The 24,318-nt window shown below is 36.7% G+C and overlaps 1 protein-coding gene across 1 annotated transcript in view; it reads left to right on the top strand.

The window, feature by feature from the left end:
- LOC133182779 (MAM and LDL-receptor class A domain-containing protein 2-like) overlaps positions 1 to 24,318 on the top strand; it is a 67,375-nt gene that overhangs the window by 15,629 nt on the left and 27,428 nt on the right. Inside the window, 49 exon segments of the mRNA XM_061317628.1 lie at positions 347 to 612; positions 728 to 812; positions 1,167 to 1,358; positions 1,986 to 2,233; positions 2,515 to 2,605; positions 2,881 to 3,287; positions 3,407 to 3,575; positions 3,762 to 3,905; positions 3,995 to 4,257; positions 4,453 to 4,537; positions 4,932 to 5,254; positions 5,614 to 5,739; positions 5,977 to 6,067; positions 6,427 to 6,567; positions 6,698 to 6,957; positions 7,344 to 7,428; positions 7,545 to 7,625; positions 7,767 to 7,913; positions 8,127 to 8,395; positions 8,518 to 8,605; positions 8,783 to 8,947; positions 9,086 to 9,283; positions 9,761 to 9,922; positions 10,040 to 10,180; positions 10,456 to 10,715; positions 11,003 to 11,171; positions 11,412 to 11,546; positions 12,897 to 13,171; positions 14,661 to 14,748; positions 14,835 to 15,014; positions 15,224 to 15,492; positions 15,739 to 15,826; positions 16,892 to 17,029; positions 17,202 to 17,365; positions 17,620 to 17,800; positions 17,984 to 18,064; positions 18,965 to 19,102; positions 19,394 to 19,741; positions 19,964 to 20,119; positions 20,401 to 20,657; positions 20,910 to 21,141; positions 21,247 to 21,378; positions 21,712 to 21,833; positions 22,107 to 22,191; positions 22,306 to 22,383; positions 22,781 to 22,927; positions 23,476 to 23,636; positions 23,817 to 24,012; positions 24,092 to 24,238. Coding sequence (XP_061173612.1) covers positions 347 to 612; positions 728 to 812; positions 1,167 to 1,358; positions 1,986 to 2,233; positions 2,515 to 2,605; positions 2,881 to 3,287; positions 3,407 to 3,575; positions 3,762 to 3,905; positions 3,995 to 4,257; positions 4,453 to 4,537; positions 4,932 to 5,254; positions 5,614 to 5,739; positions 5,977 to 6,067; positions 6,427 to 6,567; positions 6,698 to 6,957; positions 7,344 to 7,428; positions 7,545 to 7,625; positions 7,767 to 7,913; positions 8,127 to 8,395; positions 8,518 to 8,605; positions 8,783 to 8,947; positions 9,086 to 9,283; positions 9,761 to 9,922; positions 10,040 to 10,180; positions 10,456 to 10,715; positions 11,003 to 11,171; positions 11,412 to 11,546; positions 12,897 to 13,171; positions 14,661 to 14,748; positions 14,835 to 15,014; positions 15,224 to 15,492; positions 15,739 to 15,826; positions 16,892 to 17,029; positions 17,202 to 17,365; positions 17,620 to 17,800; positions 17,984 to 18,064; positions 18,965 to 19,102; positions 19,394 to 19,741; positions 19,964 to 20,119; positions 20,401 to 20,657; positions 20,910 to 21,141; positions 21,247 to 21,378; positions 21,712 to 21,833; positions 22,107 to 22,191; positions 22,306 to 22,383; positions 22,781 to 22,927; positions 23,476 to 23,636; positions 23,817 to 24,012; positions 24,092 to 24,238 — 8,454 coding nt within the window.

The following is a 24,318-nucleotide window of genomic DNA, read 5'->3' as shown; positions in this document are numbered from 1 at the left end:
ATTGCTTCATGTGTTGTATAATGTATGTGCATTTTTTTGGTGTGTTTGTACCCTTAATGTGCAAATATGGCTCCTTTACATATATAGAATTGAATTTCCTAAATTATTATTATTTCATTCGACCATGCAATGTCTTTTTATTTCCTAGCATACATGTAACATACATCTGTGAAAAGAAAAATGAAGAATGGTTCTCGAAAGCAGAAAATTTTATTTATAGTCTGATTTCTTAATCATAAGACATCTTTGTCTTGTTTGTTTGTTATTATTGATAGTTTTAAGAAAGAAAAATATAAGCTTTCCCTTGAACCTTTATTAATCCTTGAATTGTCTTTTTATTAAACAGAAGGCTATTACTATTACGTGGAGGCCTCTGCCCCCCAGGTTGCTGGTATGAAGGCTCGCTTTATAAGTCCCGTTGTCCAGTTAACTGCAGGAAGCCAAAAGTGTTTTACCTTCTACTACAGCATGTATGGAGATCATGTTGACAATCTGAACATTTATGTGAAAAAAGGTGGTGCACTTGGATCAGCTGTTTGGACCAGAAAGGGTGAACAAGGAAGTCAGTGGAAACAAGGCCAAGTAACTATTAATGGACCTGGGCCCCTCAATGTAAGTTTGATTAAAGAGGAATATTTTTTAGATTATGCACTTGTTAAGGATAAATTCAAACAAGGTTACTGTGTTTTCTTTTAATGAATGAATGAAAATTGATGTGAATTTTCAGGTGGTCGTTGAAGGCACCAAAGGCACAGGTTACAGAGGTGACATTGGCATTGATGATGTAAATATAACAACAGGAGCTTGCAGTGGTTTGTAAATTTTGTTCATATTGTTACATTGTGTAGTCTACAATTTGATCTGTTGAGTAACACTATATTAGAACTCAGTTCCTGAAGTACCATGTAATAATATGTGATCTTAAATTTACAGATTATGTTGCAGCAAATAAATTGCATTATTTTGAATTGCAATTTGAACTTAATGTTTGAAATGTTTCATCCATGTTTTGTGGCTTACAAGACAGTTATGGTAGAAAGTAAACTTTAAACAATTTGTTCCTGATATATGAATGCTCAGAAGTCCCTGTTAGTTGTATTTCTAAAACCCATGCATTTCCGTTTTTCCCCTGAAGCTTCTTTCATTTCATAATTATATTTGTACAGGTCAGAATTTGAATACAACAGCCAACCCTAACACTGCCACAACAATCCCACAGCTGAGCTGTAATTTTGAGTCTCAGTCGATCTGTAACTACCACCAACTGTCCTCAGGACTTCAGTGGAAGTGGCAGAAAGGTGGCACACCATCTGCCAACACTGGACCCTCAGCTGACCATACCACAGGGACAGCCACAGGTAAAGCATTAGTACTGACCACACCACAGGGACAGTCACAGGTAAAGCATTAATACTGACCACAGCATAGGGACAGCCACAGGTAAAGCATTAATACTGACCACACCACAGGGACAGCCACAGATAAAGCATTAATACTGACCACACCACAGGGACAGCCACAGGTAAAGCATTAATACTGACCACACCAGTCACATGTGAAGTACAATGTCATGTCTTTTGGATGTGTCACAGGTAAAATACTATCATTGACAACACCATGATTTGTTGTACAGGTCATTACATGTATACTAATTTGTTATACAGGTCATTACATGTATACTAATTTGTTATACAGGTCATTACATGTATACTGATTTGTTATCCACGGCAGGTCATTACATGTATACACTGATTTGTTATCCAGATCATTACATGTATAAACTGATTTATTATCCAGATCATTACATGTATACTGATTTGCTATACAGGTCATTACATGTATACAGATTTGTTATCCATGTCATTACATGTATACTGATTTGTTATACAGGTCATTACATGTATACTGATTTGTTATACAGGTCATTACATGTTTACTGATTTGCTATATAGGTTATTACATGTATACACTCATTTGTTATACAGGTCATTACATGTATATTGAGGCCTCTGGAGTAAGAAACCAAGTGGCAAAGCTGTATTCATTACAAGAAACACAAACTGGGCCCACCTGTATTACCTTCTGGTTCCATATGTATGGACAGAATATTGGAACACTGAATGTCTACACTAGACAAGGCAACGATGGCAGTCCAGTGTGGAGCCGACAGCGAAACCAAGGCAACAAATGGAACCTGGCTCAAATCTCCATAAACCCCTCAAGCCCATACACGGTAAGTAGACGGAGTTTTTAATGACTCTTAACATATTTATTTGACAGTGTTCTTGTTTTAAAGCTTTTGTATCTTAGCATTCTTCTTTTTAATTTATGAATTCCTTCTTTGTGCTTAGAAATGAAGGACCATAATTTAAAGTGTACTAATTTTTGATCATCACTAATTATGTTTACAATGAAATATGTGATGCATTTTTATTACACCAAAGCAAGTGTTTATAGTATTTGTATTTTTTAGAGAAATTAAAGAATTTGAAATGTGATATCATTTTGATGTAGCTTGTGTTTGAAGCAAAACATGGTAATGGTTACCAAGGAGATATTGCTATTGATGACATTGTAGCCAAACCAGGAAGATGTGGAAATCCAGGTACTGATCGTGTTAAAAAACTACAGTCAAATCTTGATATCTCAAACTCGATGGGACTGAGAAAAAACTTAGAGATATCTGTGGATTTGAGATATCGTGGGTAAAATACTTAAAAAATAAGTGTTTTGGATTTCCAAATCACTTTGACATTGTATTGTGTTCGAGATATCAGTTTTCAAAATACCAAATTTCAACTGTAGTCTAATTAATACTTACATGTACCTATTTCAAATATGTTTTTAATTAATGACTATAATTATACTACTTTCTAACAGGTGCTTGTAGCTTTGATCAGCGAAATTTCTGCACTTGGCAGAATGTCAGGGGTACTGATGATTTTGATTGGTCGATTCATGGTGGGGGTACAGCATCAAGAGGTACTGGTCCCTCATCAGATCATACTCTTCATAATAGTAAAGGACTATATGCTTACATAGAGACCAGTGCCCCAAGGAGACGAGGGCAGAAGGCACAACTGATAAGTGCTTCTCAAGCCCCCACTGGAATCTCTGGCAAGTGCTTCAAGTTCTGGTATCACATGTATGGCAGAACCATGGGAACACTGAATATTTACTCTTCTAAAAATGTCTCTTCTAACACATTGCTATGGACTCTCAGTGGTAACCAAGGAAACCAATGGAGGTCTGCTCAGTTATCTGTTACCAGCACCCAGAGCTTCAATGTAAGTCAAACATAATCAGATGGTTTAGCTACTATTTGTATATCCTATTAATACAAAACTGAAAGTAAGATGTATTTACTTATGTCTAAGTGAATCTTTAAATGAATTTAATATTTTAGATGATCATTGAAGGAATAGTGGGTAGCTCTATCACTGGTGATATTGCCATAGATGACCTTTCTTTCTCTAATGGAGCGTGCGGATTGTCCCCAGCAAAGGCTCGGCCAAGTTCTGTCACCATGACTACTGTACCTCCCACTACCACTCGGCTTGTTACAGCAACATCTAGTTAGTCAATGGCATAAAAACTGAAACAGTTTTAAACTTTGTTTCAACAAATTCAAGTTGGTTAATGAGATAAAAACTGATACAGTTTTAAATTTTGTCACAATAAGTTAAGTTTGTCCATATCCATGTAATACATGTATGGTATTTTTTTTTCAGAAATTTAAACTTGAATTCAATATTTTTCAGCCTTGGGAACTTTCAACTGTAACTTTGAAAGTAATTTGTGTGGTTGGACTCAAGGCAGAGGAAGGGACACTTTTGACTGGACTAGACATAAGGGGGCCACTTCATCAGTCAACACTGGACCTCCGAGAGACCACACCTCAGGAAGTGAGTTCGAAGAGTATATTTTTGTTGTACAACCAATCAGTACAAGATTATGAACATTTTTTCTGAAGTAATGTTACTCTGTTGTAAAGGAGGATACTATGTGTACATTGAGGCCTCAGCTCCTCGCCGCCCTAATGACACCGCCCAGCTGGTCAGTCCTGCAGTGGCAGCGTCCAGTAACCCCCGCTGTCTGACCTTCTGGTACTTTATGTATGGAGCCCATGTCAACCGTCTGAATGTGTACATACCCGCTGGAGCCAATTTAGGTACCCCTATCTGGACACGGAAAGGAACTCAGGGAAATCGCTGGAATCAGGCCCAAGTCACTATCAACAAAAACAAACAATTCAATGTGAGTGTGGATGACAAATGTGGATAAATTTATTCTGTATAATATTATTTTAAACAACTTGATTTTTTAAGAGGATTCACTTATTTGTTATGTTGCTTATTTTTGTATTTATTGTAAATATTAGATGTCTTGTAATGATCTGAATAATACAGGATTATTGGATGATTAAGTACTGATCTATTTTTTATTACACAGGTCATCTTTGAGGGTGTACGAGGTAATGGTGTCTTTGGAGACATAGCTGTAGATGACATCTCTCTGGCTTCCGGGGCCTGTGGAGGTCAGTGTACAAAGGCTCTAAAACCAGTTGTAATGCTTCTTAACTTTTCAATTCAGAGAATTACACTGTATACAGGGTTATATTTGTCATTTCACACATGCAAATAATTTTTTCCCATTTCTAATTTACCAGATACAGTTATGTTTCTTCCTTGAATTTCCTTCATTTCAATTTGCCTACCTATAATGAGGGGGCAAAGAGATGAAACTAAAACAGGGCAAACATTTTCCTGCATACAGAATTTAAACATTCCTTGTCCATTATCAGATATGCATATTACATCAATAGCTATAACATTAAGTCCATGTACATAGTAATGTGCTGGTGATGTATATACCACTCATTAAACCATATAACTTTAATAGTTTGTCTTACAGACATGATTTTGCTTTAGGTTCTACAGCAGCTCCAGGAGCCTTGCCTACCAAATGTACCTTTGAGGATGTTTACATCTGTAACTACATACAGGATTTGACTGATAACTTTAACTGGACACGCCAGGCTGGATCCACCACTAGCAGTAACACTGGTCCATCTGCTGACCACACGTATGGTACAGCCAATGGTCACTACATGTATATTGAGGCCTCTTCTCCTGTCCGACCTGGTCAGAAGGCTAGACTGTTAACTCCAGTGTATCCCTCAATTCATCAAGATCAGTGCCTGCAGTTCTACTACCACATGTATGGAAGACAGATAGGCACACTCAATGTTAAGGTATGAAGTCAGGCAATGTAAAAAATGTCATATAGGCCCACTCAATGTTAAGGTATGAAGTCGGGCAATGAAAATATCCAGTCAGACAGAAACTAGACACAGAAATGTCCCCAAGTTGTCAATTATGCGAATCCATGTAAAATAACATACAACAGGGTTTGATTCCATGATGCATTTTTATTTCAATAGGCAAGATGTGGTATGCAAAGAATTATTAAAAAAAAGTTAGTGAAAATTACTCCATGCACATTACAATGTATTATTAATAAGAAATGAAGTAAAGGCCATGTACTTTACATTTCCTCTTTCACAAGAGGTTATAACTAATGACTATTATATTTGGAAATCTTTTTTCTCAGCTGATATTACCTACAAACAATGCTGTAGGAGCAAGCATTTGGACCAAGACTGGGAATCAAGGAAACAAGTGGAATGTTGCTCAAGTAACTCTGCAGAACACTGCGATAAACACACCCACCTATCAGGTAAAACAAAAAAGGGAGACAATATTTAATTAAACCTCTATTTGTATGTTTATGTATATACTGTATATTTTAACAGTCTCTGGACGTGCTTTATTTATGTTAAGTTAAAGCTGCTTTACCTTTATGTGTATATGTACATCTTATTGATTTACAGCAGTTGAATTTAATATTTTGTTGCTTTATTAATATATTTTTTTTTCTGAGTATTAACATCAATAATATTTTTTTTTTGAACAGGTAGCTTTTGAGGGGGTAAGAGGGACAGGATACCTCAGTGACATCGCCATTGATGATGTCTCCATTGTCAATGGATCATGTCAGTCCCCTGGTTGGTATTTTTTTCAGACACTTAAATTGACTTGAAAATTGAAAAAAATAAGTAATGTTGAAGTTTTAAAGATTAGCCATAGATAAGCATTAGATGTAAAATGCACTTCTTCAGTCTCTTTGAAGAATTACTGTAAAGTGGAAGAATAAGTATAATCTAGATATATGGATGTCTAAGCGAATTTGAATTTACTATAAAGTCTAATGATTATACATGTACATATATGTACCACATCTTTATTGAAAATTTTTCAGAGAATTTAGGCAGTGGTGGTTCATGCATGAAAATTAACTTTATGAAATTATTTATAAATACCCCAAATAAATCAGTCTCCTTCACTGTGGATTCTTTGTTTGTAGGGAGCTGTGACTTTGAGAAAGGTCGATGCACATGGACAGAGGCTCAGTCTGGAGATGACTTTGATTGGAAACAGGGGTCAGGTCGTACAACCTCTGGAGGAACAGGCCCCACCAATGACCACACCTTACAGAGCACTAATGGTTAGTCTTATGCTGCATACATAGTTGTGTACAGTTTATAAATATTCATTTTAGTTTCAGGCAGATATTTTGTTTGCTTAAGGAAGTTCCAAAGCAGAAATTAATTTTTTAAATAAAAATCTCTTTTTAGGTCACTATTTGTACCTTGAAGCTTCTTCCCCAAGAACTCAGGGAGACAAATGTTGGCTGGTTAGTCCACGGTTCTCAGCCAATCAAAACAAGTGCTTTCAATTCTGGTACAACATGAATGGGCGTAGCATTGGTACTCTCAATGTGTACATCCTATATCCTGATGCAGGCACCAATAACACTGTGTGGTCGATCAGTGGAGATCAAGGAGACAAATGGGTACAAGGTCAGGTGCCAGTCAGTGCAAGGACAACATATCAGGTAGGTGCCTTCAATGTGATATCATATGTATCATTGTTATCCTTTACAGGTCTAACTAAGGGCCACCTTTCCATCAACACCAATTGATCAACCAGCTTACAATTCCATTTATCTGTTGTTGTGAGATAAAGTGATGGACAATAATTTATTCTTCTATGTCTGACCATTTCTAGCATTCTTTTTCCTTTGCATTTATATATTTCTTATTCAATGCAAACATATGTATGCTGTCCTTTCTGCCTCACTGAAAAGTGGCATATAATGATGGGTAATGTCACAATGATAGCTAATTCATGTAAAACATAAAAGTTTACCATAAAAAGACAACACAGTAAAAATTCTTTATAATTAAATGATGAATGAGCCAATGTTATGTTTTTGATTAGGTTGTGGTAGAGGGAGTAAGGGGAAATGGATTTGCTGGAGACATTGCTATTGATGATGTGTCATTCTCTTCAGCAACATGTGGTAGTAAGTATTTCGGGATGACTACCTTCAGTATCAATGAACACAAATCACAATCTTTGTGTTAAATGTGGGTGGCTATGGCTTCAGTTTTACATGGATGCTGTTTGATTTTTTTTCAGTCAGTCCACCGAATGCCGCCCCAGCAGGAGGGAACAATGTTACAACTACACCAGTCACGACTTTGGCCTCAACCCAACCAGGTAGGAACAAGCCGTTAAAACCAGATATGTCAATAAAATTATCTGTATTCCATTTGTCTTTTGTGTCAGAAATCTTTTGTTTTTGTGTCGTAACAGTTGACTTCATTGTAGCATTTTTTTTTTACCATACTTTACTTGCAGTTCAAGGTCAGCTGAACTGTGATTTTAGCAGTGGACCATGTCTCTGGACACAGGACAAAACTGACCAATTTGATTGGACAAGAAAGAGTGGTTCTACAGCCACTGTAAACACTGGGCCTCCATCTGACCACACACAAAAAACATCAGGTGAGGAGATTCCAGTTAATGGTACATCCATTGTCTCATCTCTCTAATTCTGTCACTGCTTTTCTTTATCTTGGAGTGTATCCCCTACATAATCAGCTTTTTATATTTTCTGAATCAAATTTTAGAAGTACCGGTATACTCCTCTGTGACTGCAGCTTCATTTTTTCTCCTGTATCTACCTGTTTTGTATAAAACTTACCTGATTTGTTACAGCTGGTTTCTACTACTACATTGAGACATCGGCTCCTCGTCACCCCGGGGACAAGGCACGGTTCATCAGTCCACAGATTGCACTTTCACAGTCAGACAGTAACAAGTGTTTCTCGTTCTGGTACTACATGTATGGAGATCATGTGGACCATCTCAATGTCTATATGGACTCTGGTAATGGCCTAGGACAGCCTGTCTTCACAAAACAAGGGACTCAGGGACAAAAATGGATTCAAGCCTCCATCACTCTGACTCCAAAAGTTCCATTCCAGGTAGGAGGAATTATCAGAGACTTATGCATGAAGTAAAACTTTGGTTGGTCATATTTTTTTTAATTTTATTTAATTCTGTATCTTGGAACAAATTCATTAAGTACTGATTTTTTAATAAATAGATGGTGATTGAGGGAGTTGTTGGTAGAAGTTATCGAGGTGATATTGCCATTGATGATGTTTCAATGTCAGATGGTATTTGCTCTTCTCGTGAGTATCTCTTATTGAGATATACATTATAGTACAAGTACATGTATTTCATAATTTGTCAATGCACATGTATAGCAAAATTCAATTTTCTTAAGCAAAAATATGATAGCTTACATGTAAAATAAATTTAAAAAGCCTATGATTATTCTGAATGATTTTTTTCTAAATTTTGCTCAGCTTTCTACAGTCTTCTGAATTGTGACTTTGAACAAGCTGACCTATGTGATTACTCAAATATCCATGACAACAACACAGATGTGTTTGATTGGTTCAAAGCCTCAGGTACCACAGGGTCACAGGGAACTGGACCTAGCAGTGACCACACCTACGGAACAGCAGCTGGTATGGATAGTATTTCTCACAAACTCTTGATATTGGATGTTTATTGTAACAATTCATGTTTTAGAATAAATATGTGTTTATCTTGGAATACTAGAGAAGGTATAAGTGAAACATTACTCCTGATTTTTTTTTGGGTAGGTCATTATATTTACATTGAGGCCTCTGCACCACGTAAACCAGGAGACAATGCTATGCTGACATCCGGCACACATCCCTCTCCTAACTCGGATCAGTGCTTTGAGTTTTGGTACAATATGTATGGCGCTGAGACCGGGACACTGAATCTATACATCAGATACGGCAGCAACCTTGGAAGCCCTGTCTGGACTAAACAAGGTTAGAAACCTCACTTAAAATGTCAGGATGCAATAAAGCAATAAAAAAAGGGTGGAAAACTATCCTGAAAAATTACTCTTAGATAGGACATTTCAGATTTGAAAATATTTTCATGATACTCTCTTTAAATCTCACTGATTGAAAAATTAAAATAATTATTAATATGTACTACTGTGAGTGGGGAAAATAATTTGCTGTGTTAGTGTTTGTAATATATGCAGACTCTATCCATAAAGTCATTAATTCTGAGTAAAATTATTATGTGACTGTGTATATGTAGCAATGAAGGCCTCTTTCATAATGGCATTAATTCTATCCTATTCAGTTGGATATTGGAGAGATAGTCAAACTTAAATATTCACATAAAAAAAAGAAGAAAAACAATGCACATATTTCAAAGTGACAAATTGTGTGCACATATCTGTTTTCTAATTTTAGCTGCTATTCTACATTCATTGAATTAGCTCATTTCTGTAGGAGACCAGGGTCAGCGCTGGATTCGTGGTCAGTTTGGTGTCAAAGCCAAAAGTCAGCCATTCAACATTGTGTTTGAAGGAATTCGGGGAAGTGGCTACAGAGGAGATATAGCTTTAGACGACTTCAAATTACGAAATGGACTCTGTAGCACAATGAATTCTGGTAAACTTTGAAAGTTATTAGTGCAAGTTTTCTTTCATTTCTTGTTTTGAATGGATGAATTTAAGAGAATTGATAAATTCTATTAAAATGTTGATTCTGTTTTTTCACATCTGACAGGTAACTGTGACTTTGAGATTGACAAGTGCAGCTGGTCAGATTTACACTCAGGAGATGATTTTGATTGGTTGTCTGGAAGTGGTTCCACCACAAGTTCTTCGACAGGACCAAGAAATGACCACACCACAGGCAATGCTACAGGTATTGACTGTAAACTAACTTGAATTCATGGACAAACATTGTTCTTAAGGTTCAATTTTACATCATTCTGCATTTAATGATATATGCAATGTCATATTGTGGACTTGTTTGCAAGTAGTAATAAGGAAAATGACTTTTGCAGTGGTAATAAATATAATGAACATGGATAAAATTAAGGTTAACAGTTTCTTTGCAGAAATATATTTATGCTAAAAATTGCTAATAGTATGTGATCAAGTCATGTAATTATTAATGAATTGAATTACTTTCAAAAGGCAAGTACCTGTTCATTGAGACATCAGCACCTCGTAGTCCTGGAGATAGGGCTGTCCTTCAGAGTGCCACCTTCCCATCCACCACCGGTCAATGTATGCAGTTCTGGTACAACATGAATGGTGCCACCATAGGGTCACTTTATGTCAGTGTCCTGAGTCAAGGCTCTAGCACCCCCACAAAAATCTGGGAACTGTCCGGCACTCAGGGGAGTCAGTGGAAACAGGGCCAAGTCAATATTGTCAGTAACAGTCCTTACAAGGTGAGTGACAAAATGGAATGTCAAACATTAGGTATAATAAGTTTATTTTGCTGGAAATATAAATAAATTACTTAAGTGATGTAAAATGTCAATCATTCTCCATATTTCGCATCCAAGATGAATTGCAAGGATGTAGAATACGGTAGCACTTGTCCACACATCAGAAGCAAGTAAACAAAAAGGAAAAAAAAACTCTGGGTGACACTAACACACAGTTTTTGAGTCTAAGAGATTTTTTTAAGTGAATGTCATCATTATTAACAGTTTTTTAATTTTTCGCTGTAAAGTTACTGATGACAGGAGTGAGAGGCAATGGATACACAGGAGATATTGCTATAGATGACATCTACTTTGACTTCTCGATTCCCTGTACCCTGACCCCCAGTAATGCCCAACCTTCATTGTACACCACTACAATGGCCACCACACAGGGACTATCTGTCACTGCCATTCCAGGTAAATTGTATTAGAAAGAATGAAATCTGAGGATGGATGTTTAAATGTGAAAATGCAAGAGGTTTTCAAAGGACACAATGAGGGCTATATTTTTATCCCCAATTTGAAAATTTAACCTTGAAGCATTGTAAAGTGATAAATATATTTTATGAGGTTGGATAGAGATGTAACTGAATATTTGAAGCAATTTTCAATATTCAATAAAACTTCATGTAAAACTCTTTCTCTTGTCTTTTGTAGCTGGATTCCCCTGTAACTTTGACACTGACACTTGTGGCTGGACCCAGGACAAAACAGATAACTTTGACTGGAGACGCCAGAGAGGGGCCACTGGTAGTCGTGGCACTGGCCCAACAACTGACCACACAACAAAAAGTAAGAACTGTCTCCATTATCACAACTTTTTAATAATGTTTCATCACACCGTAAACATATTACAGTTAAACTTCGTTATCTCGAAGTTGACGGGACCGTTGATGAACTTCGAGATATCCGGGGGTTCGACATATCGAGGGTTATAATTCAAATGAACTTTAAATAAACTTAGTGCAGTGAACATGTACTTAATAGTAAAAACATGTCATGTTTCTTTTTTGTTCAAAATTTTGTATACGATTTCTTTAATGTACATGTACATGTTTTTAGCAATCAAAAAAAAATTTACATCCTCTTTATAATTCACAAAATAAAAGGCTTGTATAATATGCACAGAAGTATAATCCTTCTACTAACGCGGCAAGTCAACCGCTAGCATCGTTTCCCATGTATACATAACCGGATATCGTCTATGCATTGTAAATTTAAAACCGGTCGCTGTCAGAATAACGTAAACGAAATATTCATTTTCTTTTATTGGAAAAACATGTTCACACACGTAAAATCAGTTAAAAGAAAATTATTTTACCATAATAAAATCAAATGCAAAAGAAGAATCACGCACTTTTGTCTAACTACAGAACAACACTGAATCACAGGGCACTATAGCACAAGTCTTCACTGCGACACAAGCTCACATGATGGTGTGTACGGACGATTGTAAATTCTGCACGGTCATATAGGGAAAATAAATTCTAACTGCATTGAATTTGAGAATTTTGTTTTACTTCGATGGCTATAATTTTCACTTTCATATCCATAAACTATATGTATGCTCGCATATTTCGCATAGCATTAAATAGCGATTATAAAGATAAACGTACCCAAGCCACAAAACAATTAACGTGTCATCCACGTGTATGCATTAGACTAATACACACAACCTTTGGCTTGCATAATTACGATCAAGGTAAGCCATACATACACTTCATATAATTATCGCGCTATTATCTGTTGATCACAGGAATACAGGTAACCCGAGCGTGACAGACAGGTGGGTGTTATCAATAGAGCATTCAGTTTACCTAACGGACTTGATCATCAGAGCAGAAAATTATCCTGACTTCGAGATAACGCATGTGAATTTAATGAATGGGTACACAATTTTACTTCGAGATAACCGGGGTATTCGACATTACCGTGTTCGACATAGCGGGGTTTATTTTAATCATTTATTAAGCAAAATTCGTCGGGACTGTGGCCTTACTTCGACATATCCGGGGTATTCGAGATATCCGTGTTCGAGATTTCGAAGTTTAGCTGTAGTTGAAACTGTGAATTATACCAATCTTGGGTTACATGTCTGTCAGTATGATGTTATAATTGGACAAGTCCAATTTTATCTCCTAGATGGTTATTACATGTACATTGAGACATCAGCCCCCCGTCGCCCTGGTGACAAAGCCCGCCTTATTAGTCCCCCAGTCAATGGTAACTATGCCCAGTGTGTAAGCTTCTACTATCACATGTACGGTCCACACGTCAAGGCTTTGAATGTTTACTTGGCTCATGGAAATTCCTCCCTGGGAACTCCAGTTTGGACCAGACAGGGGACACAATCCAATGCCTGGGTGATGGGACAGTTACAGATTGCTGGAGGGTCCCTCACACAGGGAGTTACTAATGTGAGTACTTTTCAGTCTTGATATTCTTCTTTGAAAAATAGAAGTAATTCTAAATATACTTCAAATTACTACGAAGTGACTTGCTATATATGAAAAGCTTTTTATGTGAAAAGATAACAAACTTTCATTAGTTTTTTAGCTCACCTCAACGAAGTTGGGGGAGCTTATGTAATACCCTCGGCGTCGGCGTCCTAGGTTAAGGTTTTTGGAGCAGTTTTCTTTTCAAGTACTTCTATGGCCTATATTAGTCAGAAATAGATGGAGGATGCTTCTAGTGTGTTTTATTGTACCAGTCAAGGTTTCAGATGCTGCAATTTCAGCTAAAGAATGACCAGGTTAATGTTTTTGGAGCAGGTTAAAGTTTTTGGAGCAGGTTAAAGTTTTTGGAGCAGGTCTCATTTCCAAGTAACTATAAGCCCTATATTGACCAAACTTGCATGGATGATACATCTAAGGATGCACACTACTGTACTTGCTTTGGATGCTGGATCTGACCTACATTTTCTGGATGAGTGACTAGGTTAAAGTTTTTGGAGTAGATCTCATTTCCAAGTAACTATAAGCCCTATATTGACCAAACTTGCATGGATGATACATCTAAGGATGCACACTACTGGACTTGCTTCAGATGCTGGATCTGACCTATATTTTCCGGATGAGTGACCAGGTTAAGGTTTTTGGAGCAGATCTCATTTACAAGTAACTATAAGCCCTAAATTGACTAAACTTGCATGGATGATACATCTAAGGATGCACACTACTGGACTTGCTTCGGATGCTGGATCTGACCTATATTTTTGGGATGAGTGACCAGGTTAAAGTTTTTGGAGCAGATCTCATTTCCAAGTAACTATAAGCCCTATATTGACTAAACTTGCATGGATGATACATCTAAGGATGCACACTACTGGACTTGCTTCGGATGCTGGATTTGACTTACATTTTCCGGATGAGTGACCAGGTTAAAGTTTTTGGAGCAGATGTCATTTCCAAGTAACTATAATAAGCCCTATATTGACCAAACTTGCATGGATGATACATCTAAGGATGCACACTACTGGACTTGCTTCGGATGCTGGATCTGACCTACATTTTCCGGATGAGTAACCAGGTTAAAGTTTTTGGAGCAGATCTCATTTCCAAGTAACTATAAGGCCTATCTGAACCAAACTTGCAAGGATGATGCATCAAAGGATGAACAATCTCAAAACTTGCTTCGGATGCTGGATTTGACTTACATTTTCTGGATAAGTGACTAGTTTTAAGTTTTCAGATAAGTCTATTCCCAAGTAACAGCAAGCCCTATCAGACCAAAATTGCATAAATGTTGCATCTAGGGATGCACACTCCTAGATTATTAGTTTAGTGTGGGACTTTGCCTTACTTAAAGACAACATTCGTTGAGGTGAGCTCTGTAATCTCTGATTACCTATGTTTGAGGTAAAAGTATGTACCTTGAAAGTTTAAATTCTTCTTTTCTGAAAAACAGGTGGTCTTTGAAGGTGTTCGTGGTATCAGTTACCTTGGAGATATTGCAATTGATGATGTGTCTCTCACAGCTGGAAGTTGTTCAGGAGGTATTTAATATGCTTCAAACAGAGTATGGGTATATAGTTGAAATTTATCACATTTTAAATTAATTGGCTCGGTGTGATTTTTACAGTTACTCCAGTTCCAAGTCCTGGCTCCACAGTCTCCAACATTGACTGTAACTTTGAAAATGCCAACATCTGTAACTACACACAAGACACAACTGACCGTTTCAACTGGACTCGTAAAACTAGAACCACCAACTCCAGATATACGGGACCAACAAATGACCATACATATGGCACACCAGCAGGTAAAAGAATTGAATGCATTTTACTTCTGTATTCCATGATAAAGTAACTCTTATGCCATGATAAATAGAAATGTAGCAATGGATACTGAAATGAATGTTATATTTTATAGCAAGATATCTCAGTTAGTTGAAGTCTAAAGAGTTATATAAGAGTCTGATTTTAAGTAAAATACCATGACTTTTTATTGAATGAATGTCTTCAATTTCAGGTCATTTCATGTACATCGAGACCTCATCTCCCCGTCGACGTGGAGATGCAGCCCGATTATGGACCCCAAAATTTAACCCTCAGGCTGGTCAGTGCATCTCCTTTTGGTACCACATGTATGGCAGAACCGTGGGAACACTCAATGTGTACTCTGCAGATCAGACATCAGCTAAGCCTGTCATCGGCTCTCCTATCTGGTCACTGTCTGGTAACCAAGGAAATGCCTGGATGCAAGAATATGTCAGCCTACCAACTCCCACAGTAGCCAGTGTGAGTCATCTGTTTATTGTTTTATAAATATTCTTTTTTTTTTTCCATGTATGACATTTTCGGTGAAACGAATAGAAAGTTGAATGCCTGACCTATGTAGTGAAATACCTTTTGTCAAAATTAACATTAGAATTATTCTAAACATTTTTAATTATTTAACTGGAAGAATTCACTTTGTGTCCTTGGCAGAAAGTTCTTTGCATATAGAAATAAATGATATTCCAATGTCCCAATGTTGAATTGTAGGTTGTGTTTGAAGGAGTGGTTGGAAATGGTTACCTTGGTGATATTGCTATTGATGATGTCAAACTTGTGTCCAGCTGCCCTAATCCAGGTAAGTCTTCAGGCATTGCAGTTCTTCCCGTGTATTCTTTCTCTATATTCTTTCTTGTCTTTTAAATTCTTCCTGATGTATTGAAATCCTAATTTCTTTCTTCTGCATTTTGCTTTTACTTATATAAGAAGCTCTTGCTTTCTGGAAATGAAGATTATTTTTCATTTTGTAATCTTTATTTTAAAAGCTTTGTTCTTCCGAGGCTTTCATATAATATAACATGGTCTTTGAAACTTCTTAGTTTACACGTGTGGGATCTTGATGCATCTTTTATATTGTTTCTGGTCTGACCAACATTTCCAGAGCTGTGATTTGAATAAGTTTGGAAAATTATTCAACAGTAACTTCCCAGATGCAAGCACCTTGCTATTCAGAGAATATCTGTGCTTTTGACTTGCAGCTGTGATATAAATAGTTAAGAAATAGGAGTAAGTTCCTTTGGATTTATATTGGTTTTGCTTAGCTTTTAAAAAACCTCATGCAATTCAGCTGTCATGATGCCTTCTTGTGTGACAAATTAAGAAGTTGTCAGGACAGCTGTATTGTCTGTGGTTAGCTTGCTTCTGCTTTGATGTGCTTTGTATAATAAATTTTGTTGTGGATGTTACTGCCCTATGAGAAATATTGGTATAGAAAGTTTGGTATCTGCTGTTAGATTTGATGTGTTCCTCATTCTAATGCTGTGTTGTGCTTTGTATAATTGCTGTGAATGTTACTGCCCCGTGAGAAAGTTTGGTATCTGCTGTTAGCCTTAGTGTGTTCCTCATTCTAATGCTGTGTTGGGTTTTGTATAATAAATTTTGTGGTGAATTTGCTGCCCTATTAGAAAGTTTGGTATAAGCTGTTGGCTTTGGTGTTTTTTCATTCTACATGTAATCTCAAAGTGTGATTGTTTTCTGTTATTTTGTTCAGTGACAATTGATTAAGGTCAAGAACTTTTGCCTCTTTATAAATTCCTGACCTTAGGGAAATTTTTTGAATTTGTGTTTTGGATCCTTAACTGATGTACATTAATATTAGAATACATGTATTAAAAAAATATTACAATATGCTCTCACTTTGTAGGGGATTGTAATTTTGAGAACAGTTTCTGTGGCTGGAGGAATAGTAAGACAGATAACTATGACTGGGTCCTGATGAAGGGAAGCTACTCTGGGTCATCCCCTCATCCCTCTGGGGACCACACTTATGGTAGAGGCAATGGTAAGTGCTGTTTTCCTCCTTTGAAGACATTTTGATTTGAGTTTTTATGTAGACTACATTAAATGAAAAAGACACTTAGATTACCTGTTAAGCTGTACTGGAAACATACCTTTTAAAATTTTAAGCAGTATGAACACTACTGTACCTGTATTTCAATAACTTCCTACCATAGGTACATACCTGTACATCAATGGAGGACTGACCCTCCCCAAGGGAAGTCGTGCCCAGATCGTGTCCCCAACTCTGTCAGCCACAAGCTCCAGTGGGGCATGTATGAGGTTTTGGTACCTCATTTCTGGAACTAACACAGGAACAATTAATGCCTTTGTACAACAGGTTAGTAGATTCCATAGGGAAACGGCAGAAATCATTTATTATTCACTCTCCAGAATTGAATGTACATGTGTCCCTTATTAATGGAAATTAAATGTTTTTGATATATAAAATTCTGATTTTTTTATAGAGGTTTTAGTTGTAAGCTAAAAAAAAGTTTGATAACATTTAAAAAGTCTAGTTCACAATTGAAGAACTTAGCTTGTGTTCTCAGATAGGAACCTATCACTAATTCAATTTTTTCATTTATGTTGTAGGGTAACAAAACAACTGGCCTGTGGAGTATAACCTACTCTCGAACCCCTCAGTGGAGTCAGGGTCAATTCCCGATCAGCAGTGGTACCCCGTACAGAATCATCATTGAGGGAGTATTTGGGGCAACCAGAAGGGGGTTCATGGTAGTGGATGATTTCACTGTCACCAGTGGAACTTGTAGAAGTAAGATTTGCTATCTAATGTTCAAGATAAATATATTTACCTTTTAGTCTATAATAGTATTCATTATTTAAAAAATATAACATTTAAAAAAAGAATCCTTTAAATCTCGAATCTCCAAATGTTGATATAAGCACAAAAAAGACAATTAGTTAAGACATGTATTACTTTACATTGTGTCTGTAGCAAACCCACCTGATGCAATGTCTGGTTCTACCCTGGCACCAGCTCAGACTACTGCTACCACCACACCAGGACCCACACATGGTAAGTATTACTAATTGAGACCACAACTGGTAACACTACACATAGTAAGTATCACTACTTAACACCATAATGGGTAACACTACATGTGGTAAGTGTCACTAATTGACACCACAACTGGTAACACTACACATTGTAAGTATTACTAATTGACAACACAACTGGTAATGACACCATAACTGGTAACACTACATGTGGTAAGTATCACTAATTGACACCACGACTGATAACATTACATGTGGTAAGTATCACTAATTGACACCACAATGGGTAATACCACATGTGGGAAGTATCACTAACTGACACCACAACTGGTAGCACTACACATTGTAAGTATTACTAATTGACAACACAACTGGTAACACTATACATGGTACATGTAAGTATTAAAAATTGACACCACAACTGGTAACACTACACATGGTAAGTATCACTAATTGACACCACAATGGGTAACACTACATGTGGTAAGTATTACTTATTGACACCACAATGGGTAACACTACATGTGGTAAGTATTACTTATTGACACCACAGCTAGTAACACTACATGTGGTAAGTATTACTTATTGACACCACATCTGGTAACACTTCACATGGTAAGTATCACTAATTGACACCACAATGGGTAACACTACATGTGGTAAGTATTACTTATTGACACCACAGTGGGTAACACTACATGTGGTAAGTATTACTTATTGACACCACAATGGGTAACACTACATGTGGTAAGTATTACTAATTGACACCACAACTGATAACAGGATAAACTTTTGTACAAATCTACATTCAATTTACATGTAACAACAAAGGAACTGATTTGTTTTTCCTTCAGTGTATTCACTGTTTCATGCATTGAGAGGATCTGGGTGTGGTAGATTTTTTGTTGAATTGTTTCAGTGCCGTCCCAATGGGACTGTAACTTTGAGTCAGGGTTCTGTTCCTGGACACAGGCAAAAGATGACCAGTTTGATTGGACCAGAAGTAGGGGTAGTACAGGCACTGCCAACACTGGACCCTCCAGGGACCACACAACAGGTGGAGTAAGATTTATCAAAAGATTCAAAGTGTTTCTTAAAACACAAATTATCTCATACTTTTATTTGTGATGCTTTGTTGTTTAATTCTAATTAATGAGTCTGAAGAATTTATATGAAGGCATGTATGAATTTGTTAAATGAACATCAGACCCACATTATCCTTATTGTTAATACTTGTTTGTAGTAAATATTTTAGAATAAGAATTTTCACCATTGCAAAAAAAAGCTGTCTTGGAAAATTTCATGACAAGAACATGGAGTTTTAATGTTATATTTAAAATTTTTAAAGGGAATGGTTATTATGTTTACATTGAAACTTCCCTTCCTCGTCACGTCAATGACACAGCCAGACTGATCAGCCAGCCAATCAACCAGAACTCCACCATGTGCCTGAATTTCTGGTACCACATGTATGGTACCCACATAAGAACTCTTAATGTATATCTGAAGTCAGGTGGTTCCCTCGGAACACCTGTGTGGAGTCGGACAGGGACCCGTAGCAATCAGTGGTACTCTGCCTCCGTGGACGTACAGAGTTCATCGTCTTACCAGATCATGTTTGAGGGAGTGAGGGGCACCAGCTATAGAGGAGACATCGCTCTTGATGATATCACTGTATCCATGGGATCATGTTCTGGTATTATTTATTCCACTGTCTTCTGAACAAAAAAACTTTGAGAACATTAGTTGAAGTTATTAAATATATATATTCCTAAAATATGATAAATGAAAAAAAAAAATAGAATGGATGAGCAAAACTGGGATGTAATGGTAGTTTTACAAAGATATTGATGCATTATTTACTTTTGAAAATTTTGAAATATTTTGTTGGTTTTTATTCCTTCTATGTAATTCTCAGGAACTACCTCTGGTGGTTTGTGCACATTTGAGGACAGAACTTACTGTGGCTATAGACAAGATAGTAATGATGATTTTCAGTGGACCTGGACCAGTAGACGTACAGCTTCAAGTGGCACCGGACCCAATAATGACCATACTTATGGCACCTCCTCAGGTAAGCAAAGACAAAAATGTAAATTGTGACTCATTAACAATCCTTATGGGTAATTTGTATAAGAATACATCTTAAGAAATGAGAGCCAGCAGATGTTTGGTATTTTAATTTCTACTTTTCCTGAGAGAAACTAATAATGTATAACATTCTCCAGGGTAATACAGTGATTGAACACTGTACAAATTTTTATAATTAACTAAATTGTATATGAAACAACTGAGGTCTTGCCAAGTATATTAACAAGGATTGGTATAATAAACACTATGCATCATTTTCTGTAGGACACTACTTTTACACTGAGTCCTCCAGTCCAAGAAGACCGAGACAGAAGGCTCGCCTCATTAGCCCGGATAACCCAGCCACCCCAGGCTCTTGTGTCAGCTTCTGGTACCACATGTATGGAAACACTATGGGGACACTCAATGTGTATGCTAGGTCTGGTAATGTACTAGGCAGCACCATCTGGACAAAAACAGGAAACCAGGGAAATAAATGGTTAAAAGCACAAGTCTCTGTCACTCAACAGGCGACATGGCAGGTAAAATTATTCACAACCCAGTGGAGATGTCCATTGTGTAATCCAAGTGTGGCATGATAGAACACATTGATGTTTTTAAATTTGAAACCAGCAATTAGCAGTTCATTTAAATCCATGGATATTCTTGTTCATCATTATACCCATATGTGATGTATGAGATAATAAAAATATCTGATATTATTTTGTAGATTTTGATATTTTAAGCTAACTGAAAGAAGGAAAAGGTGAAGGTTTATTTTTAATTTTTTGCAGGTTGTTTTTGAGGGCATCATAGGAAGTGGTTACCAAAGCGACATAGCCATTGATGACGTTCAGGTTTCCAGTGGTTCCTGTGGAAATCCTGGGGACTGTAACTTTGAAAAGGACACCTGCGCTTGGAGGAACACAAATCAGGGAGATAATTTTGATTGGCTGAGAAAACAGGGGCAGACCAATAGTCAGTTCACAGGGCCTCAGAGTGACCACACTCAACAAGACAACCAAGGTATAGGGTTACATCTATTGAAATAAAATTTGAAAATTGGATCATGTATGTAACTTAAAGTTTTCTCAATACCCAGTAATGACAATATCTGACTTGATGCTTTAGGGTACTACATGTTCATTGAAACCTCAAATCCCCGAGTAGCAGGGGACAAGGCCTGGTTGGTGAGCCCTCAGTTTAACCCCTCCTCTTCTGGATGTATGTCATTCTGGTACCACATGTTTGGCAGTGGGGTTGGTAGGTATTGTTTAGAGGAAAATCTTGTGAATTTCTGTTGTTAATAACCAGTAACCAATTTATTTATTCTTACACATTACTGACAGATATGGTTTAGTACCGTAAATCGATTATTATTTGCAACATCTTTTATTCGGGATTCTTTAGTTTGGAATCAATCCGCGATTATTAATTTTTTTAAATTTTTCGCACCATTATAAATTCAAAGGTGAATAATTGTTTCGCAATGAGAAATAATTGCCAGTAAAATAAGGTTGCAAAAATCGGCGGATATTTCTGGATTGCAAATAAAAGTTGGTTAACAGTAATCATTATACGTTGATTTATTAACAGGAAGTCTGAATGTGTATGTAAATGGCAGTAGCAATGTTTTGTCGTGGACTCTGTCTGGCAACCAAGGCAACCAGTGGAATCAAGGACAGCTCTCTATTCCCAAACAGACCAGTTCCTATACGGTCAGTAAAGTGATAACTTAGAATTTCTGATACTGTAGATTATGTTCATACCTTCAAATTTGAAAGATACATGTAGGTAAAATTTTAAAATTTTGCAGACAGTTCTCTCAATATTAAAGATGACTTACAAATGAAATCCATGAAATATTTAAAAAAAAAAAACATGGCATCATTTTCTTTCTAATTTTGGCATTCTTTTTATTGTAAATTAAACTGTGTAAGCTGAGAAGCTTATTTTGAAAATAAGGAAAAAATTCTCATTTCCAATAACAGGTTGTAATAGAAGGAGTTCGAGGAAACAACTACAGAGGGGACATTGCAATAGATGACATCACCTTCACAAACACACAATGTGGAGGTCAGAGGCTGATAATAACTATTGAATTCATTTGTTCTGAATCATTTTTAATCAATAAAAACAAATATTGATATAGATATTATCAAACAACTCTATGAGAATATTTATTGACAGTAATCCCATCAAAAGCCAATCCTATCAATGCTACAAGTACGACTGCAGCTCCTGCTACAACAACTCCACCTCCATTTGGTAAGTATGGCCAGGGAAGAAATCTCTTTGCTAAAACGTCTTGTATGTTAGATTTGATAATTTGTGAAAGAGAGATAATTCCTGTGGATGTAATTATTCCTCATTTGACTGTAAGATTTGTGAAATGTACTGTATAAGCAGAATTTTTAGTGAGGATTCAATTTTAGCATTATTAGCGAGGGTGTTGAGATCGCTAAAATTGAATATCGCTAAAAATTGATTGCGTATCAATTGTTATAGCTTCTGTTTTGGTCAATATATAATTGCTAAAATTACTTCTCGCTAAAAATTACCAATTTTTATGGATAAATCGCTAAATTTGCGTCCCGCTAAAAATTCCACTTATACTGTATTTATTTCTGTAGGTGTAATTATGTTTCATTTGACTGTTTTGTAGTATCTCAATCTCAGTATGATTGTGATTTTGAGACCAACCTATGTACCTGGCAACAAGATAAGACAGATGTGTTTGACTGGACAAGAGCTCAAGGACCCACAGGGTCAGTCAACACTGGACCAACCAATGACCACACAAAACAAAATGGTAAGCCAATGACCCCACAAAACAACATGGTAAGCCAATGACCACACAAAACAAAATGGTAAGCCAATGACCACACAAATCAAAATGGTAAGTCAATGACCACACAAATCAAAATTGTAAGTCAATGACCACACAAAACAAAATGGTAAGTCAATGACCACACAAACCAAAATTGTAAGCCAATACCCACACAAAACAATGGTAAACCAATGACCACACAAACCAAAATGGTAAGCCAATGACCACACAAAACAAAATGGTAAGCCAATGACCACACAAAACAACATGGTAAGCCAATGACCATACAAAACAAAATGGTAAGCCAATGACCACACAAAACAAAATGGTAAGCAACAATAAATATAGTGATTGCTTTCAACATTTTAGTGTGTTTATTAACCCACAGTGCACACAAGTCAGCTTGATGTCTCTAAGAAAAATCTTAAAACTACAAAATTATGTTCCGTGTATTGATTTTAGCAAAGTTTAAAAAGACAGATTATTCAACAGCTTTTATCGGATGGTAAATGTTAAGTTTTTTCTTACAGCACAGGGATGGTATGTTTTCATTGAGTCGTCATCCCCTCGACACTTGAATGACAGTGCTCGACTTTTGTCAGCAGCTGTACCTGCCAACAACCAGTACTGTCTACAGTTCTATTACCACATGTATGGAGCCAATATCAACAGCCTCAATGTTTACCTCAAGGTAAAGGCTTGTCAAAGTCCTGTGTCACTGTCTGCTTTGTACACTTCACAATAGCACCTTAATTGTACATTATTTTATGCAACAGTTAATGATAAAAAAACTAAAAATGATGATAATCTGTGATATTCTGATTTAAATGAGTATCATTTTTTTTTAATCTCTATAAAATGCACTTTTCAGAAAAATGGACAATTGGGAAATGCAGTTTGGACAAAGCATGGAACACAAGGTAACAAGTGGAACAAGGGCCAGCTCCCAATTCCTGCTCAGACAACTTCATTCAACATTGCTTTTGAGGCTCTGGTCGGAACAGGTTACCGTGGAGACATTGGACTAGATGACATCAAATTAATCACAGGAGCTTGTTCCTCAGCAGGTGAGTAGATTTTTTTTTGTGTGTGAATATTGACTTAAATTAAGAGAGAGATAAAAGATAATCTTGTTTAAATATTCAGGTGGAATCCAGTGTTCCTTTGAAAGCCCCACTCTTTGTGGCTGGACCCAGGACAAAACTGACCAATTTGATTGGACACCAAAAGCAGGTCACACCACCTCTTCTGGGACAGGACCCTCAGCTGACCACACCTCAGGGACTGCCACCGGTGGGTCAAAGTTATTTAGATTTCTAGATTATAGTTGAAAATTTATTGTTTGAAGAATGTACTATGCTCTTATCCAGTTG

The sequence above is a fragment of the Saccostrea echinata genome, unplaced genomic scaffold (assembly GCF_033153115.1).
Source record: "Saccostrea echinata isolate AGI-Se365-2 ecotype Australia unplaced genomic scaffold, CSIRO_AGI_Sech_v1 ptg000001l, whole genome shotgun sequence".
Lineage (NCBI taxonomy): Eukaryota > Metazoa > Mollusca > Bivalvia > Ostreida > Ostreidae > Saccostrea > Saccostrea echinata.
Note: the sequence above shows the minus strand (reverse complement) of the source record. Positions and strands in the feature narration are given on the sequence as shown.